The sequence below is a fragment of the Gambusia affinis genome, linkage group LG03, assembly GCF_019740435.1.
Source record: "Gambusia affinis linkage group LG03, SWU_Gaff_1.0, whole genome shotgun sequence".
Classification (NCBI taxonomy): Eukaryota; Metazoa; Chordata; class Actinopteri; order Cyprinodontiformes; family Poeciliidae; genus Gambusia; species Gambusia affinis.
This window is the reverse complement of record NC_057870.1, coordinates 10256370-10273326: the sequence shown is the minus strand read 5'-3', so window position 1 is coordinate 10273326 and position 16957 is coordinate 10256370. Positions and strand designations below refer to the sequence as shown.

The following is a 16957-nucleotide window of genomic DNA, read 5'->3' as shown; positions in this document are numbered from 1 at the left end:
TAGAACAGGGGAGCCCAAAGTGGGTCCTGGAGGGCCGGCATCCTGCATGTTTTAGTTCTCTCCTAAGAAGAACATTGACATGCTGAAAAGGTTGTTGGTGTCACCAGGGAGAGAACTAAACCATGCAGGATGCCGGCCCTCCAGGACCCACTTTGGGCTCCCCTGTGTAGAAAGCAGTTTGATCACAAACCAAGCCAGACTCCCACATATCTTTCGTACATGTTGAAGGAGTCTGAAACACCGTACCACACATCTGAAATCTGATATTTAGAGCTGTTTAACACTTTCTTCTTAGAAAAATAAAAGGCATGATGTCATTTAACTTATTTCTTGATTTAGAGTAAGCATTATTTTTGTTCCCTTTAATATGTTATTAATTCCAAGTTTCACATAGATTTTAACAGAACTGAGTAGGTGCTGTGGATCCTACTCAGTTTTTATGTACTGTTTATAGACTATTGGATCAACCTGTCCCACAGGCATTTAAATTGCTTTTAAAAAAGGACCAGCACAGATTCACTGGGAGGATCATTGATTTACAAATCAAGGGTGTAATTAATACTCACTCTGTTCCAACCTGTGGGAGGAAGTCCATGTAGACAACTGGGCACGTAGATGAGGTCTTCACAGCATCATCACTGCCCCATTTATTTGATTTTTTTTTTCTTTAAATGTGTTGGTCTTAGATTAACCATTAGAGTCTATGGGACCTTATGTTGCATTCTGGGCTTCATTTTATCCAAATGTTTGCTCACATTTGACTCTACAGCACATTTCTAGGATTTTTATGTGATAGATCAAAAATAAAGTAGTGCATAATTGTTTAGCTGGAGGAAAATTATTCACTCTTCTATTTTTTTTTTTCAATGAAATAATGAATTGTTTGCCTTGTATAATTTTTCAGCTCTGTAAGTTAACACTTTGGGAAACTACCTTTTGCTGCAATTCTATCTGTAACCAAGAACATCTGCACCCTGTGTTTGGCTACATTCATCTTCCCTTCAGCTCTGACCTTCTCCCTCACAGGGTGGTTTATAGGAAAAATTCAGTTTTGGTCTCATCACAGCAGAGCACGGTCTGCATGTCACCTATATAGCTGACAGTAAGCAGAGACTTCTTACACCTTTCATTCAGCGTAGCCTCCTTCTTTGCCTTTACAACTAAGGGTTCTCCATTCACCAATTTCTCATACATGACCTGTCCATCTGTGGAAATCCTTCAGAGTTACCATAGGCCTCTTGCCAGCCGCTCTGATTATTGTTGTCCGTATCCTCCAGTCTGGATTGACCGTCATGTGTTGGTAGATTTGCAGTTCAGCTGTATTGTTTCTGTGTTTGGAAGAGATATTTAACAGTGGCCCCTTAAGATGTTAAAAGCTTGGAAGAGTGTTTTATAACCTGCTTTAGATTTCTCTAAATCGTTCTCCTTGACCTGCCTCCTGTGTACGTTGGTCTTCATGAAGCTGTTTGTTCTCTGACAAACTGCTTAGCCCTTCACATAGCGCCTCCATTTATACCGAGATTAAATTACACATAGGCCGACTCTATATTCTAATTTGGGGACTTTTACAGGCATTTAGTTTCATTTGGATTTCATTTAGTGAGTGAAGGAATGTAATTGAACAAGTTTCTTCCCACTTTGCAGTCACGGACTACTTTCTGGTGGTCTCTACCATAAAACCTCGGTAATATAACTTGAAGTATTTGGTTGTAATATGACCAAATGTGCCCGTTCGAGTGGCATAAATAGTTTTATAAGTGACCATATATTTTCCAAAGGCAAAAGAACAAATGATTTTGCCTCCATGTAAAAGCTTTTACACTCATCATAAACAACCCGAGGCTCATCCTCTCTTGTTTGTCTGTTCACAGATTGGCTCTTTACGTGTATGAGTACCTGCTGCATGTAGGAGCACAGAAGTCAGCACAGACCTTTCTCTCAGAGGTAAGTCACAAAAATGCTTTTCGTGTTTGTGTCTGGCAGGCAGCGGGCCACAGACTTTATGTTTCTAGGGTTGTCTCTTTCGATATGTCTGGTTACAATGAAGTGAATCGGCTCAGCGTTGGGCTCGTGCCAGCAGGTTGGTGCAGCAAAGAGGCTTTTTAATGCCGCATTTAGTTTGGCTTGAATTGGAGCATGAGAGGAGTTTTGTGATGCCTAAAACTGATGTTCTGGGTGCAGCTTTATCCCCACCCCACCCCTCCCTCACCCTGCCTCTCACAGTGTTCATGGCTCTTCTTTCTGCTCTGAGATGCAATCTCATTTTCACTTTAATTCTGCCGGGTTAAGAGGGGACGAGGTGAAACTGAGGCCACTTGATCATTCTGCTCTGGGAGTAAATTATTGCAAATTACAATGCAGAAGACAGCAGCTAGAGGCTTGTTGTACATCAGCCAGAGGGACAAGAGCAACTGAGAGAAGGGGGTGGAAAAGGTTACCTCGTCAGCTGGCACTGACTCTCATCACTCTGACTTCAGGAGTGTGTTTGTGTGTGTGCGTGTGTGTGTGTGTGCTCACATTGACACTTTTTCCTCTCTGCCATATCAATTGTCCACAGTTTTGCAAAAGCAGAAAATGCAAAGGATAGGTGGTGTTACATTCAAGCGTGGGAACACATTAGCTATTGATGCACAAAGTCTAAACATGGCTGCTGATGTACAGTTCACATGCCCACCAGTGCACACAAACTGGGTAAGCATTTAGCTAAAATGCAGCTCTTTTTGGAGTAGTGGGATTTACTGTTTAAGGCACTGTCCATGCTAATGCTGATTTTTTTTTTTAAACAAATATTTTCTGTTGCATTTTACAAATCTCTCCGATTTTTGATGACTGAAATGCACACTAAGAAAAATGCTTTCCAAAGTATACACTTAAAAATACTGTGAATATATAGAAAATAATAGAAAATGATCAAAATGAGGCTCACTGCATAAATGTTTTCTGTGCTAGTTGCTATGTTGACATTAAAAGTTGTGATTTGGATAAATGTCAACCAAAAGGTTAAGATCATTACCATAAAAATTGTATTTTTATGACTACAAGCAGGAACGATGATGTGAGCATATGTATCAAACAAGTTGATTTTTAGTGTTGTACATTATCATTATATAGTTTCTTGAATTGTAATCCCTAAACCTCATATAATTTAACTTAGGAATCACTCCAAAATCAGTGAAGTGTATTGCAAAAGGAAAATGTGGCTCAAATTACCTGTGTGTATCCTCGAAGACACCTGAATGATATTTGTGAATCAGGCCCTCATGCCCACACTCAACATGTGATATCACAACCAAATAGAGCAGCAGTATGAAAAAAAAAAAAAAATCTGATGATGCTTTTAAATTTAAACGGCAGCTCAGATATATTACACTGTAAGCTTAAACCTTAGGAGGGAGAGGCAGTTCAATTTAGGTAAACAGAAAACCGTAACCGTGCAATGCCCGTCCACATCTGCCAGTAATCACGCTGAGGGAATCTCACTGCAGCACGTTGAAGGTAAATGAAAGAACCTCCAAGGATTTCAGACCACAAAAAACCAGGACATGCGGGCACACACCGTTCTTTCTTTTAAACGTTCTCCAAACGATGGCAGTGTGAAAGAGAATGTCCTGACATGAACTGTAATCTTATTTGGACTGAGCTGAAGCTCCTACAATTATAGATTTTTGTGCCATTTAGTCAGCTGTAAAATAAAAAAAGAACTAAGTTTCTCCAAGCATTAGGGAAAATTTTCTGCTGGTACCTCGAGCCGACAGACGAACTTACCGAAACTGCTTGCTGGATCTGAAAGAATGTGGAATAAACAAATGGAGGCAGTTCCTGATCCTCCCTGAGAAAGACTTCAAAGCATGCCATTCCATCATCTGATCGAAAACTGAGGTCAGGACAGTCTGATTGAAACTGTGGTGATTCAGTTTTTCCTGTTACTTTAGTGCTTAGTCATGCTGCTGGTGGAGCAGGTGGTACAGTAGTCTTATTATTTGGCACTGATAAAACATTTCTAGGAGGGGAAGGTCTGAGAGGCTCCCTCAGACAAAATAAGTGTCGGATCTTATTGGAGTCGTCTGCCACTGATAGTTGCATGGATTTGTACTATTTAGATCCAGAACTGTGTCAACATGAATTATCTTCAAGGTGGACATAATTTCTGAAGAAAAATAACATCCAACTACATATTTAAGCGAGGATAGAAATAGGCCATACGTTTGTGAAAGCCTAAACATTGAGATGATCTGAAAGCAAAATTAAAGTCGATGTGGAGCCGCCTGATTTGTGTGTGTGGGGGGGTGGGGGGATTGTTCAGAGATTTGAGTGGATTCCTCAGGTTGGTACATGTCTCTGACCTTATGCTCTGTACACACTCTGACTCAAGAGACACACACACACACACGCCTACGCACACACACACTCATTTGTGCACGCGTGCCTTTCAAATATGTGTCGATAAGCTCGAGGGCACACATAGACCCACTTATCCTCTCTTGAATCCAAGAGATTCATAACATAATTACCTAATGGCACATCTTATAGATATTTCCTTGCACCCTTTTCAGTCCTTTAGAGCATGTCACTCAGATGTCAGACATGTTTTATACACAGGATGTCTCTGAAGTACCTCTCTCTCTCTCTTCTTTTGTGTCTGTCAAGATCCGATGGGAGAAGAACATCACGTTAGGAGAACCTCCAGGGTTCCTCCATTCATGGTGGTGGTAAGTTTGTCTTTAAAATGAACTGTTTCAAGTAAATGTGTTAACATTCTCTATTTGCTTTCTGACATTAAAGACCAAACCATTTTTTTTGTTTCCTTATGTTTTTGGTTTTTTTTGTCCTTCTCTCTCTTGATATTTATTTTTTGACTCTGCGTCACTTCCTCTGTGTTACAGTGTTTTCTGGGACCTTTACTGTGCAGCTCCAGAGAGGAGAGACACATGTGAACACTCCAGTGAAGCCAAGGCCTTCCATGACTACGTGAGTCTGCACTGATGTTTCTGACTTCAGGTTATTGTCAAAGACTAAGTCACTAAAAAACAAAATGATGCTCACATGCATGTAAAAAAACCCAAAAAACAAATATTGGATTATGCAAGTAATCACGCTACGCGCTCTTTAACTCCAATACAGAGCTCTGGATGTTTGAGGGAGGAATTGTGAATCTTTTGTGTTTTAGACGGGATGCAGGGGTTCTCTTTTTTTCTTCTTTTTTATGTTGTTGTTCTTCTCTCTGCAGACTAAAGTCTGACTCATCAGATTTGCCTACGGAGGCTTTATTGAGATATATTGTTGGAAGTGCAAAGTTCAGGGGTTTCTGCCTACCCCAGCAGGATCTTCTCGCTCTTTGTTCCCCATTCCCTCTTTCTTTCTTTTCAGCCTGCAATTGTCTGCTTCTGGCAGAGGCTCTCTTGTCTTTTATCTGCTTCCAGTGAGGTGTGTGTACTTTGCGTATGAGTGTGCTTGCAGGTGAAGCTGCTGATGCTGGTGATGATGATCAGGGTGATGAATAGGCACTCCTTGAATGAGGCAGCCATGTGATGATGTCATTCTGGCTCTGGGAATTAAAGTTGGAGGGCAGCATAACCTCAGCCCGGTGAAACAAACTTCCTGGGGAGGAAAAAGCAAAGGAGCACTGGTATAGTGAACAAGAAACAAACAAAAACTACTGATTCAATCTGATAATACTAGAAATGTTTTAGCTTTCTGATTAGAGTCAGCCTAATTTAAAAACATATCCCTGAGGATATATCGGTGCATCTTCAAATCAATAGAAAAGGCCATCAGCAATGTCTTGTTCTTACATTTACTACCAGTCTTTAACAGGGAAATTACAACTAGTACAACTGCAATTAGAGCAAAGTCACATTCAATGAACTGTTTCAGTGCTGCGGAGTGTCGCGCAACCACGTCAGGTTGCCTTGGCTCGTATCCGTCCCTCACTTAAACCGGGAGTGGACACCTACTGTGGAAGTTCAGAGGAAGGCAGAAGCAAACGTTGGTTCAGATTTTGTCTCCCTGTCCGTCTATCAACATCAAAACAAACAGAGATGTCCATCAGATATTTGTTTTAGTAATTATTTTCAGATTGCTAATTAAAGAGCAAGATCCTAATTAATTCTTGGGAGATGTTAAAGCTCATATGAATTGCCCTTTTGTTCCTTTCTATTTTACAACTGATGAAATGATCACACTGTCATCGGTTTAATTTGTCCCACTTTTAACCATCTATTGCTTCTGTGATTTCTGAGTTTGTCTTAGAGAGGAGTTTCATTTGGATTTTTATCCCGTCTCTATTTGCTTCTTGGAGATTGGTTAGTAGAGATGCCGTTCCCACTGCTAGGTTTGAGCCTTCTGGCAGTTTAGTCTAATGTTAAAAGAGAAGAAAAAGAAAAGTCAGATGAAAGGGGAAAAAAAAGCAGAAGAAATGTTATTGATTTCTGTCCTGGGACAAGGCTCTGCAGACATCAGTAAGGCCGTTTACAGTTCGGTTAAGTGCTTTGTAAATTGTGTACTCAATACTAAATGAGCAATTTCCATTTGCTCTGGCCACTGCAGTCATAAAAACAAGTTATTTTTAAATTTCTGCCCTGGAAATGGCCGTATTAGAGACAAAAGTGAAAATCTAACTCTACGGAATGAGACACAAAGCTGTGCTCATGTTTAGACTCTTAATGCCTGTGTTGTTATTTTTGAAATCTGTACATGTGGTTCCAAAAGCATTTCACCTTTAAAACAACAAACCTTCATGTATTTACTTGGGGTTTTATGTGGGAGACCAACACCACAAAGTAGAGCGTAATTGAAAACGGAATTAAAATTATTCAGATTAGGTTGTCACAGATTCTCAGGTGGATTTAGGCCTGGGCTTTGACATTTTGCCATTTTATTAACCAGTCTGTATTTTTAAGACTTTGTCCCTCTGCAGGGTTAATGTTTGTCAGGGTCTCAAGACTTCTGTAGCCTCTAAGGATTACTTTGTGTTTGGCTTCATCTTCCCTTCTGCTTTAAACTGACGAGAGCATGTTCTTGTGCTGTGGCCACTATGTGGCTTTTTATAAACTTTCAGCTGGACTCTTTCCGGCTTTCTTTCACTGACGGCTTTCTTGTTGACACTCCTCTGAAGGCCAAAGGCCAGATTCTTGAAGTGCACAACTAATAGTTGACCTAACAGTTTCCCTACCAGACTGATGGATCCCTTCAGCTCCTCAACAGTTACTGTTGATGGTTTTCTGCAGAAAAATGTTCCTGTCCTGAGATTGACGGCCATATTTTGGCTATTTGCAAGTGCCACAATCTTTCAATCTTCATTTGGTGGAATGCAAAGTGCTTGTGAGGTATTTAAAAATAGAGATTCAGGTTTTATGACCTAATCCTCCACAAATCTTCTTCAAAATTTCCTTCATCTTAGTTATTCTATTTATCTCACCAATGTTCTCTTAACAAATCTCGGAGGCCTAAGCAGAAGCTGCTTTATACTTAGTTCAAATTACAATCATCAAACATGTTACCTTTGAAGGTAATTAGTTAGACTTGATTTTATTTATGAGCATTATAATAAAAAGTAATAAAACATTTGCAAATCACACTTTCCAGAATTTGGTAGCAGCAAAGTTTTATTTTATTACTGAGTGAGAAGATGATCAGAAATTATAAGGACTTTGCAAGACCTGGTACTCTAGCTGAAAGACCCTCCTGGATGGATTTACATTAGTAATAACCTCATGTGTGATCTAAGCCTTTTCAGTTTGTACAACTTTTAGCAGAACTCCAGATTCATTTGCTTTAGATAATTTCTTTCTTGATTTGACAATGTATTTCTGTGTGTATTTATGTGCTTGACTGAGGAGCTTGGAGTAAATTTCCACCAGTACACAACTCTCACACTCGACATTAATTCTTAAGATCCAGGTGCAAAACGTGTCGGTGGGGCCAATGACTGTTAACGAGTTCCACAGAGAAACAGTTCTTCCATCTGATTTCAGCAGATTATCAGTATCTGACAGTCGTCCCGGCCGTGCAGTGCGGCCTCCAGATAAGAACGTTCAGTAACTGAAGCAAGTCAGAGGTTGGAAAAAGTGATTGTTGTTGTGAGTGAAAAGTACTTGTGGAGATCTTTTGCCAAGTCACTTGGCATCAAACTGTGGAGTTTTGTTGGTTTTTTTGGGGGGGGTTTTTCTTGGAGTGTAAACATGAGATAAGTTCCTAGAAAAGTCTGGAACCCAAAATATAAGCTACTTCAGTTGACTTCAACCACTTGATTTTAAGAGCTGATAAATAAATGAACACACAACAAGAGTAATGTACAAATTAATTATTCAGTTACAATAATTTTTACATAAATAAGTAAAAAACCTGATATTCAGCAATGGTCACTTAAAGCCTGATCTGTGCATCTCTAGAGTTTTGGGAAGTTCTTTACTTGTAAAAACGGCAACAGTGAAAGTCCGTCTTTGGCGTCCTGCACAAGGTTAAACTGTCGAAGCCGAACAGAGAGAGAGGTGGATGAAGCTGAGAAGCAGCAGACATGAAGTGTGCTGCAGACTGACAGCAGAGTTATAAGGAGGCGTATTATACCAGTGGTGGAGGGACCTGGTGTCATTGTGTGGTATCACTGTGGGAGATGGCAGACACATCACAGTCGGAGGAGAAGAGGAGATCAAGAGCGATTGCCGAGAGCATCAGGCTTTGATGAAAATGATGTTTTTCATACATCATACATCCTAAATTCATGCTCTTCTTCTCACACATGGAAATTGTTTTTCATATTTACATAACAACCGACAGGTAAAAGGATGGAATATGCTCCATGAGTTCACATTGCTAACAGGAGGCTAGAGGAGCAAATTGTGGTATACACTCTGAATTTTCCAAAATGAAAAACTGTGGGATTTTGCTATTTTTTTTTTGTTGCTTGTAATGTATCATTAAACGATGCTTAAAGAGTTGCAAATCTGCTTCTGGAAAGCAGCATTATCCTAAAGAAATTTCCTTTGGGGAATGTTGTTATTTGTTGAGGGGAGGAAATGAATAAAACCAACACTAGAAATTTGCAGAATGAAAGAGAAAACTAGATTTTGACCATTTCCTTTTTCTATCTGCAAACATTTGCAGAAACAAGGAGAGTGGACAGAGACCCAGAAACAGTAACTCTGTTGGCTGCATATGTTGTGGGAAGCAAGCTGATTCCAACCAGCTGGGAACCAATGGGGTTTGGGGAGAGACCCCCGCGCTCTTGTTTCCACGGAAACTGCACCCCCAGCTCTCGCTCTCTCTCTCCGTTTCTCTCTTTCTCTCTCTCTCTCTCTCTCTCTCTCTCTCTCTCCCGTCTTCTCTGTCCACATCTCTCGGTCTGTCTCCCTCTCTCGCTCCCATGTTCCTCCTTGGCTGTGTGGAGGAGGAGGAGGAGGGAGATGTGGAGGTGACTCACTGTAACATCATTGCCATGGCAATGAAGAGGGAGCCAAGTGCGATGGGAGACAGGGGAGCAAAAAAAGAAATGGGTATTTCCACAAGTTTACCAAGATAGAAAGGGCCATCATGATGTTCAGATCATTATTCTTACAAAATCATTATATTTTAGATCTGAATCCACTCTAGTGTCTCTTTACAATAAAATAAAAAAAATCATTATAATCACTTGCTCTGTTTCTGTCCCTCTTTGCTCTGCTCCATTCTCTCTCTTTTACATCAGCGTTTTTTTTATTTTTTTATTTCTTTTTGTTGCACCCTCTGCCTCCCTCTGCTCCACATTTGCCTGAATGTCTGTTGCTGTGCTTTCTTTCTTTTCTTTTTTCTTTTTCTTTTTCTTGTTAGTCTGTAGCACGCAACCCTCCAGTCTCAGAGGAGTGTGTTTTCCACTGGTGGATTACGCTGAGTCATGTCAAATGCGTGTTTAAACATGCCAAGATGGAGTGTTTGTGTGATGCTGATCTGTGCATGCTTTGCTGCTCTGCAGTGGGCTGGGGCAAAGATGAACCCATGCTGCAGAGTGGAGAGGTTAAATAAGGTCAGGAAAGAAAGGAAGGCGTAAGAGTAAGCTGAAGACGGAGCTTTAGGAGGGAGCAGCTATTATTGGTTTGTCTGCAGCAATACTGATTGTTTCCAAAATTAAGAACAGGTGCAATTAGAAGCTTTTTGTTTGAACTAATAATCATACTACAGCTTGATTAAAGCAGCTTTGACTAAAGAGGGCATTTCTTTGAAATGAGGGTCTTTAAAGGAGATTTCCAATGTTGTTAATCGCCTCAATGGAAATACATTAAAATACTGTGTTTGTGTGTGTGTGTAAAATGTTGACAGGCTTGAAACCAGTGTTTGGGAAAGCATTTTTTTTCCCATCCCAACATGAACATCTATTGGATCTCAAAAATAGTAATTCCTGCCATATATGGAAAGCAAGATAACAACTTGGTCAAAGTTTGATGGTCCAACAGTGAGGAGATTATCTGCCGGCGATCCTAAAAGTCACCAGAAGATTGTAAATTATGTCGTCACAAAATTTTTCACATACAAGCACTCTCTCTTTCTCTTTCACTGGAGAGGGGTTGTGATGAATGGTTAAGTGGTTTTGTGAAAGTTATCACTGTGAAAAGTTCAGAGTGGAAAGTTGCAGAAGCTCTAATGTTTCAGAAAAAGACGTTGGCAATCTGTGCTAATATGTCCAGCTAGCATTGTAAATGATTAGAGCAAATTCGCAAACTTTCCTAGGTGAGTCTAATCAATCTGACTACTAAAGTAAGAAGTTGTATCAAGCCTTTGTTTTTCAGATTACAAATCATTCATGCATTTCAGAAGTTAAATTTTTTCTAAGAAATTATTATGCTATCTCGCAATAAGTCAGTAAAATTACAACAAATGGTACACAGCTTAATATTCCCTACAGTGGTTCTTGTGAGCTACTCTGCTCATATTTGTGCATCATACTCATATAGCCACCCTTGCTGTGCCCCAACAATGATATTAATAGTATGTTCATCATCAAGGCCTGTCAAAGCTCCCTGTGATACTCTGAATTACTGCTTCTATAAGACACTTCCTTGTTGGTTCTGGTGTCAAGTGTCAAAATTAAATTCTGTGGCCAAAAATATACTACATATGTTGCACAGGTGTGGATATTGGTGTGTGTTTTTTTTTAAACCAAATATTTCAGTAATTTTCCACTTTGTTTTCTCTAAAATCCTGTCTGGCCTGTCTAAAGAAGCAGTTAAATATGTGAAAGATCTGAAGCACCTTCAGAGGTTGTTTCTGCTGGCAAGCCGGGTGAATAATCATGACTTTGAGCTGTTGAAATTGTGGCTGAACGGTACCAGGAAAGCAGAAGAGTAAAAGGAGAATGCTGACTCGATCCGTCTGGCACGTTATCTCTTTGACCCCAACTAACCTCTGTGGGTTTTTCACTGTTGTCGACATCCATATTCTTATCTACTGTTTTCTCCTGTGCCTGGCCTTCCAGCACTAGAGAAACCTTAAAACATGGCAGGGTTTTTTTTTTTTCCACTTAGTATCCCTCTAGAAACATCATGAACTTTGCACTTTCAGAATTAGCAGCTTGGTATTTTAAAATAAATTAAATAATGGTGATAAACCAGACACCATGTGTAGATTTCAGAGTCGGTGTTCTGCCTTTGCGATGATCTGCTAGATAGGAAAGACCTTGATAGTCCCTCTTGTTCATCTCCAGCTGTGACATTTAAATCTGCTTGTGTTGTATTTCCTCTGTGTTCACTCCATCTCCCTTATCTCTTCAGTTGTTGTGGAACTGCATGAGATAGTAGCAGGAGTACTGACTCCCCAGACACAAAGTGACTATCATTTTCAGCTTTGTATGAGTATCTGACAGTGCATCAACCTGTGGCTCTCCTCACGCTGCTCCTTGCAGCCTCGGGGATGTTTGCACGGGTCGATAATGATGTTAGTAATGACGGAAACACAGCCAATGTTCCCCCTCTTTCCTTGCCATCCCACTGTGTAGTTCATAACACCGTACCTGCAGTCACCCAGTGAGACCAAGTAGATTAGCGTTCTGCTTCCATTTTACCAGGTAATCAGCTGTAATGTCACACAGGAGAGTGTCAAATGTGGCAGGGAATGCTGTTGAACAGGGTAATGTTTGCCAGAGGTGATGAGGACTGCAAGGATTTGATTGGATAAAGATTAATTTTGAAATGCATAAAAGGGAAGGCTGGATTATTTTTAAACTCTACACACAAACTTTGCTTCCCTACGTCCTAATTATGCACTATTATATAGATATAAGGGTGCAAAAACCATTAGTTGGATATTTAGGAATGTTTTCTTGCATGTGTATTTTTATTTGTCTCTTGTCAGCTGTAAGAAAGTAATTATTTAGATAGTTCAGTCCTATTTTATGTATTTAAGTTAACGTTAATGTAATATTTTACAACTAATTACAATGATCTATATGTAATAAGGCCAGAATGTATTTTGTTATAGGAATAAAAATATGATATAAAACTAGCTGACATAGAAAGCTCAAGTTCACATCACATGTCAACCAACAAAGTAAATAAGCCGTGGTAGCTAAGTAAGTATCTTTAATCTTTACAAAAGTCTGACATTTTTAAGTTTCAGCCCTCCTTTGAAGTCTCAAAAATATGTTTTCATTCATTACTAGTAGAAACAGAAACTAATGCATATTTATATGTAATAGTTGTATTTCTATTGTGGTGATATAGAGGAATAATTCCATGCAAATATTTTACTCTGGATTTTTTTTTGTCTTAAACATATCTAGAGCTTGTATGGTTCTCATATACATTTTGAAATCGTTAAAGTTTTGTTAAATTTTTTAATATATTTTTTCTTTTTGATTACTCTCAGCAAGCATGTGGAGGACTTCTTAATGCAGCAGAAAGCAGCTGGAAAAACAAATAATTCTGCATTTTTGTTTTGGCTATTTTCATGTGTAAGAAAAAAAAAGGAAAACTCTTTGTCACTGAGGTTTCATGTAACATCCTCTTTCTTTCTCTGATCGACTGTTTTACAAAAGTTGCAGGAGCCTCTGTCATTAAAAACACACTTAAGAGTTGTTAATCAAAAGAAGCATTTAAACGGAAGACTGGGGATGCATGCTGGTAAATGCAATCAGTTGTACCTTGAATGTATTCAAAATGTCTAATTTCTTTTTTACAGTATCCTAAAGTTTGCAGACAATTAATGACTAAATCGAATGCTAATTCTGGGGAAACCAGTCTACCTTTTGTGTACCTTATAACCTCTGTTGTTTTGTTTTGTGCTGATAGATGATAGTTTTTGTTTCTTTATAAATATGAAAGTGGTATAATTTTGGATAAGGAGTTTTTATTAGTTTTATTTTTTGACAGTGTATTTTTTTTTAAACTTACATCATGATCATAACCCTGTTTTCTCATGATGTCCACTGAATCCTGACAAAACCAGTTGAGATGTAACAGAGAGATTCAACAGATTTTAATGTTTTGTTGTGTAATTTAGCTGCTTTTGTGCAGTACGGCTGAACAGGGAAGTCATGGCATAATTACATATAAATTGTCCTTTTTTTGTTCATGTAGCAACTTTTTTTTCTGGCGTGCCATGTGGCATGTGTTGGTTAAGAAACGGAGCAGTGAATAACAGAGTCCCATGGTTGCTTTTTAATTTGAGCCTTTAGTTTTGGTAATCATTGATTCTGGATGTGTGTTAATGTGTCTAAGTGTAGGACAGGGCCTTGGCCAGGACTTCCTACCTGGAAGAGTAGATGTAAATGCTCAGTGGAGCATTTTGGCTGGTTGAAGGGGGTAATACTGGATCAAATGTTTGGCAAAGCATTGTTTTTAAGTCTTGTTTTCTTTTAATATGCACATTTAAATTAGTGCTCCTCTTAATACAACATATATGCTCACATTAGTGAGACTGTATATGTTATGCAGAATAACAGCAACTCCCCTTTCCATTCCTACCTCCCTCTTTCAGGAAGTGGACTAATGGCATTTGAGAGGATGGAGGGAGAGGGGAAAAAGCATGAGGGAGGAGAGATGGAGTTCCTTCCTGCGTGGTTTGTCATTTAGACATCCTGATGTACTCCATGTGGCCCACAGAGTTAACACTAACCACTCCACACCATTTTAAGCTATCTTAAACAACTTCATTCACACAACAAACTCAGACACGGGCCAGAATTTGATTTTTGTTTATTTGGATTTGGTTTTAATCAGTACCCAGTCCCACTTCAAATGTCTTTGCTCTCGTGGGTGTTTACTGACTCTAGTTCTGATTGGAGCTGCGGAAACCCAACACCCTGGAGGAACCACGCCGATCCACTGGGAGTGCAGAATAGGCTCTAAAGGCACATGTACTAGTTGTAGTGTGTAGCATTGATAACTTATGTTAAATTATATGAATGAACATTGTAACAAAGGGTAAATGTATCAAGGTTTGTGTAGCTTATCTTACACTTAAGCTAAAAATTATTACATGCTAATGAAAAATACTGGATGTCAAATTATTTTGACCGTTTTCATAAGTCATTGGAGAAATCTTTTACAGCTCCTTCCATTGACACTCTGGCTGAGCCACTCCAAAATATTAATATTTCATCCAGTCAAAAGAATCTGCCAGGGGTATGAATAAATTTGGGCTTAGGTATATAGTGTTTCTCAGCCGAGACAAGGTGTAGAAGACATGTTACGATGCTTCAGCTCAAATAATCTGATGATTGCAGCTACAATGTTTTCTATGACTGCAGTGCATTTCTACAGGAAGCAGCCAGAGAAGCTTGATTGCTTTTTCATGGATTATCTCTTTCATATTTGACTGTGAGGACATTGTGACAGTGTTAACAATTAGGTAAAAACTAAATTTTTCTAAAATTGCCTTTGTCAGTTTTCAGAACTAGAATCACCAGATATACAACTTATATTAGTGGTTCTTTACTGGGTCCAAAGTGTTTGTTCATGTGCTCTAAAACCACCTTCATGTTTGTTAGTGCGACAAAAACATCTGAATTAAAGTGTGTTTCTATTTTGGTATAGTCTCTGGATGTCGTGGTGGTTTGTCACTCTGGATTCAGATGCAATTGAGAAGTTTCCTAAAGAAAGCCACAGAGTCATGATCAGAACGCTGAGGCACAAAACTTTGCAGAAGCTTTGAAGAAGCTCCATATGTCATATTTTCCAGATTATAAGTCAGTTTGCATTATTAGCCGAATCTGTCAAAAAGAAGAGGAAATAATATAGTAGCATTGGACTTTAAGTTGCATTTATTTACAAACTGTAAAACGCGAGGGGGACCTTGTCTATGCTAATGATAATATCCGGTAACAACGAGACACACAGCATCTGTGGACTCATTCCTCCATCTTCTTGTGGCTGGAGACAAAAATGTTTTTTCTTCGTTTCATGTCCGTCAGTTTGAATTAACATTTATTGTAAAAAAACAACAACAAAAAAACGTGTCACAAGTAGGATAAAATCATATATTAGGCACACCAGAAACAGTCAAATTGTGAAAAAAAGTTTGAAGAAAAACAGTTATTTGTTGCAATCAGTTTCTCCACAAAAGTGATCAAGCATAATTTCATTTGGATTGGGTTTTTTTTAATGTTTTTTTTGTAGCTCTGTTGTTGCGTGCGACCATTTTCTTTGTCACCAGGCACCGTGGTAATATCATGTCCTTATTAAAAATGTTAAATTGGAAATAGATTTAGAGAAATACTTTATTATTATTATTTGATCAGCATATCTTCAGGAAACTCAAACAATTAGAATAAAGAGACATGTGTCTGCCTCAAGGTTTCTTGTAAAGTGTGTTTATTTATTGCTTTGTAAATAAACTAAATAGATCTGAATTAAAGTGTGCATTCAGAACTGATCTAAATCATTATTTTAAGTTGTAACTGATCATAAATTAATTATGGCTACTTGCTATAGTAGCCATTTACTTGCTAGAGTTGAGGTGTGCAGGTTCAAGCTTACTTTAGCATACTGTAGTAAAGGCGGTCTGCTAAGGTTTAGGTCAGAGGAGGGAAATGTGTGTGAACTGGGATTATTCAGAGATTGTAGTCACTAGAACATGAATAATGTAGTATCGTGATATGTTTTTAAAATGTGTCTGAAGGATGAATTCTTCCTTCTTCTTAAACAAAGTCCATTAAACATTTAAAGAACCCACAAAATTTTGTGAAAGTTTAAGATTAACATAATTTTGCCTTTTTAAAAAGTACACTTCTTATAGGGGCTATCAGGAAAAGATACTTTTAATTAATATAATCAGTTTTTCTAATAGAACAAATATCTGTGCTAGTAATCTAAAAATAAAAACACAAAACTTGCTACAGCTAAAAGAGGAAGCTTTATGAATGACACTGAACAGTAATAGAAAGTATGCATGCGTCTAACAGGTTTTCCTGAAATAAATTTCAATGTATATTCCTGACATTCAGTCAAAGCCAAGACATTTTGGTGGCAAAATGTATAATCTGATTTTCTTCGAATATCTGAAATGAAATCTTAGCAAATCTCCTTTTTTGCAGTTTTACATAAAAAGCTCCGCTTTCATGGAAAAGAAAGCCTGGCTTTCTTTTACCTGGAAAAGAAAGCTCCAAGTTTGTGGAGCGCACAAACTCATTCTTATTGCCCTGCAAAGTATAAATACTCAATTTACACACCGTCTAATTTTAGGAATAACGGTTGACAGCAGCGGCTTTTCCATCTCAAACACTAAATCCACAATTCAGGTGAGTTCAGGAAATCAACAGGACCGGTTAGGTTTTTGGTTAAACGAAACCATCTTTTCACTATTGCGTTTAGATTTCCCTCTTGACTTTTCCAGTTCAAATCTGACTGATTTTAAGTAAAATAGAAAAATAGAAATAGACATCACTTGAGCTCAAAAATGCTCGCTGCCTCCCAATCTTTTAGATTAATGAGTTATTCAGGGGGAAACCTAAAATACTTTGTCACCAAATGTTAAGCTTGTGTAATAAGCCTAA

General features: G+C 38.6%; 1 protein-coding gene across 3 annotated transcripts in view; it reads left to right on the top strand.

The window, feature by feature from the left end:
• LOC122827837 (single-stranded DNA-binding protein 2) overlaps positions 1 to 16957 on the top strand; it is a 59019-nt gene that overhangs the window by 24802 nt on the left and 17260 nt on the right. For all 3 annotated transcript variants that reach the window (XM_044110899.1, XM_044110897.1, XM_044110898.1), the window contains exons 2-4: positions 1872 to 1944; positions 4648 to 4709; positions 4884 to 4968. In XM_044110899.1, coding sequence (XP_043966834.1) covers positions 1872 to 1944; positions 4648 to 4709; positions 4884 to 4968 — 220 coding nt within the window. The remainder of the gene's footprint in view (positions 1 to 1871; positions 1945 to 4647; positions 4710 to 4883; positions 4969 to 16957) is intronic.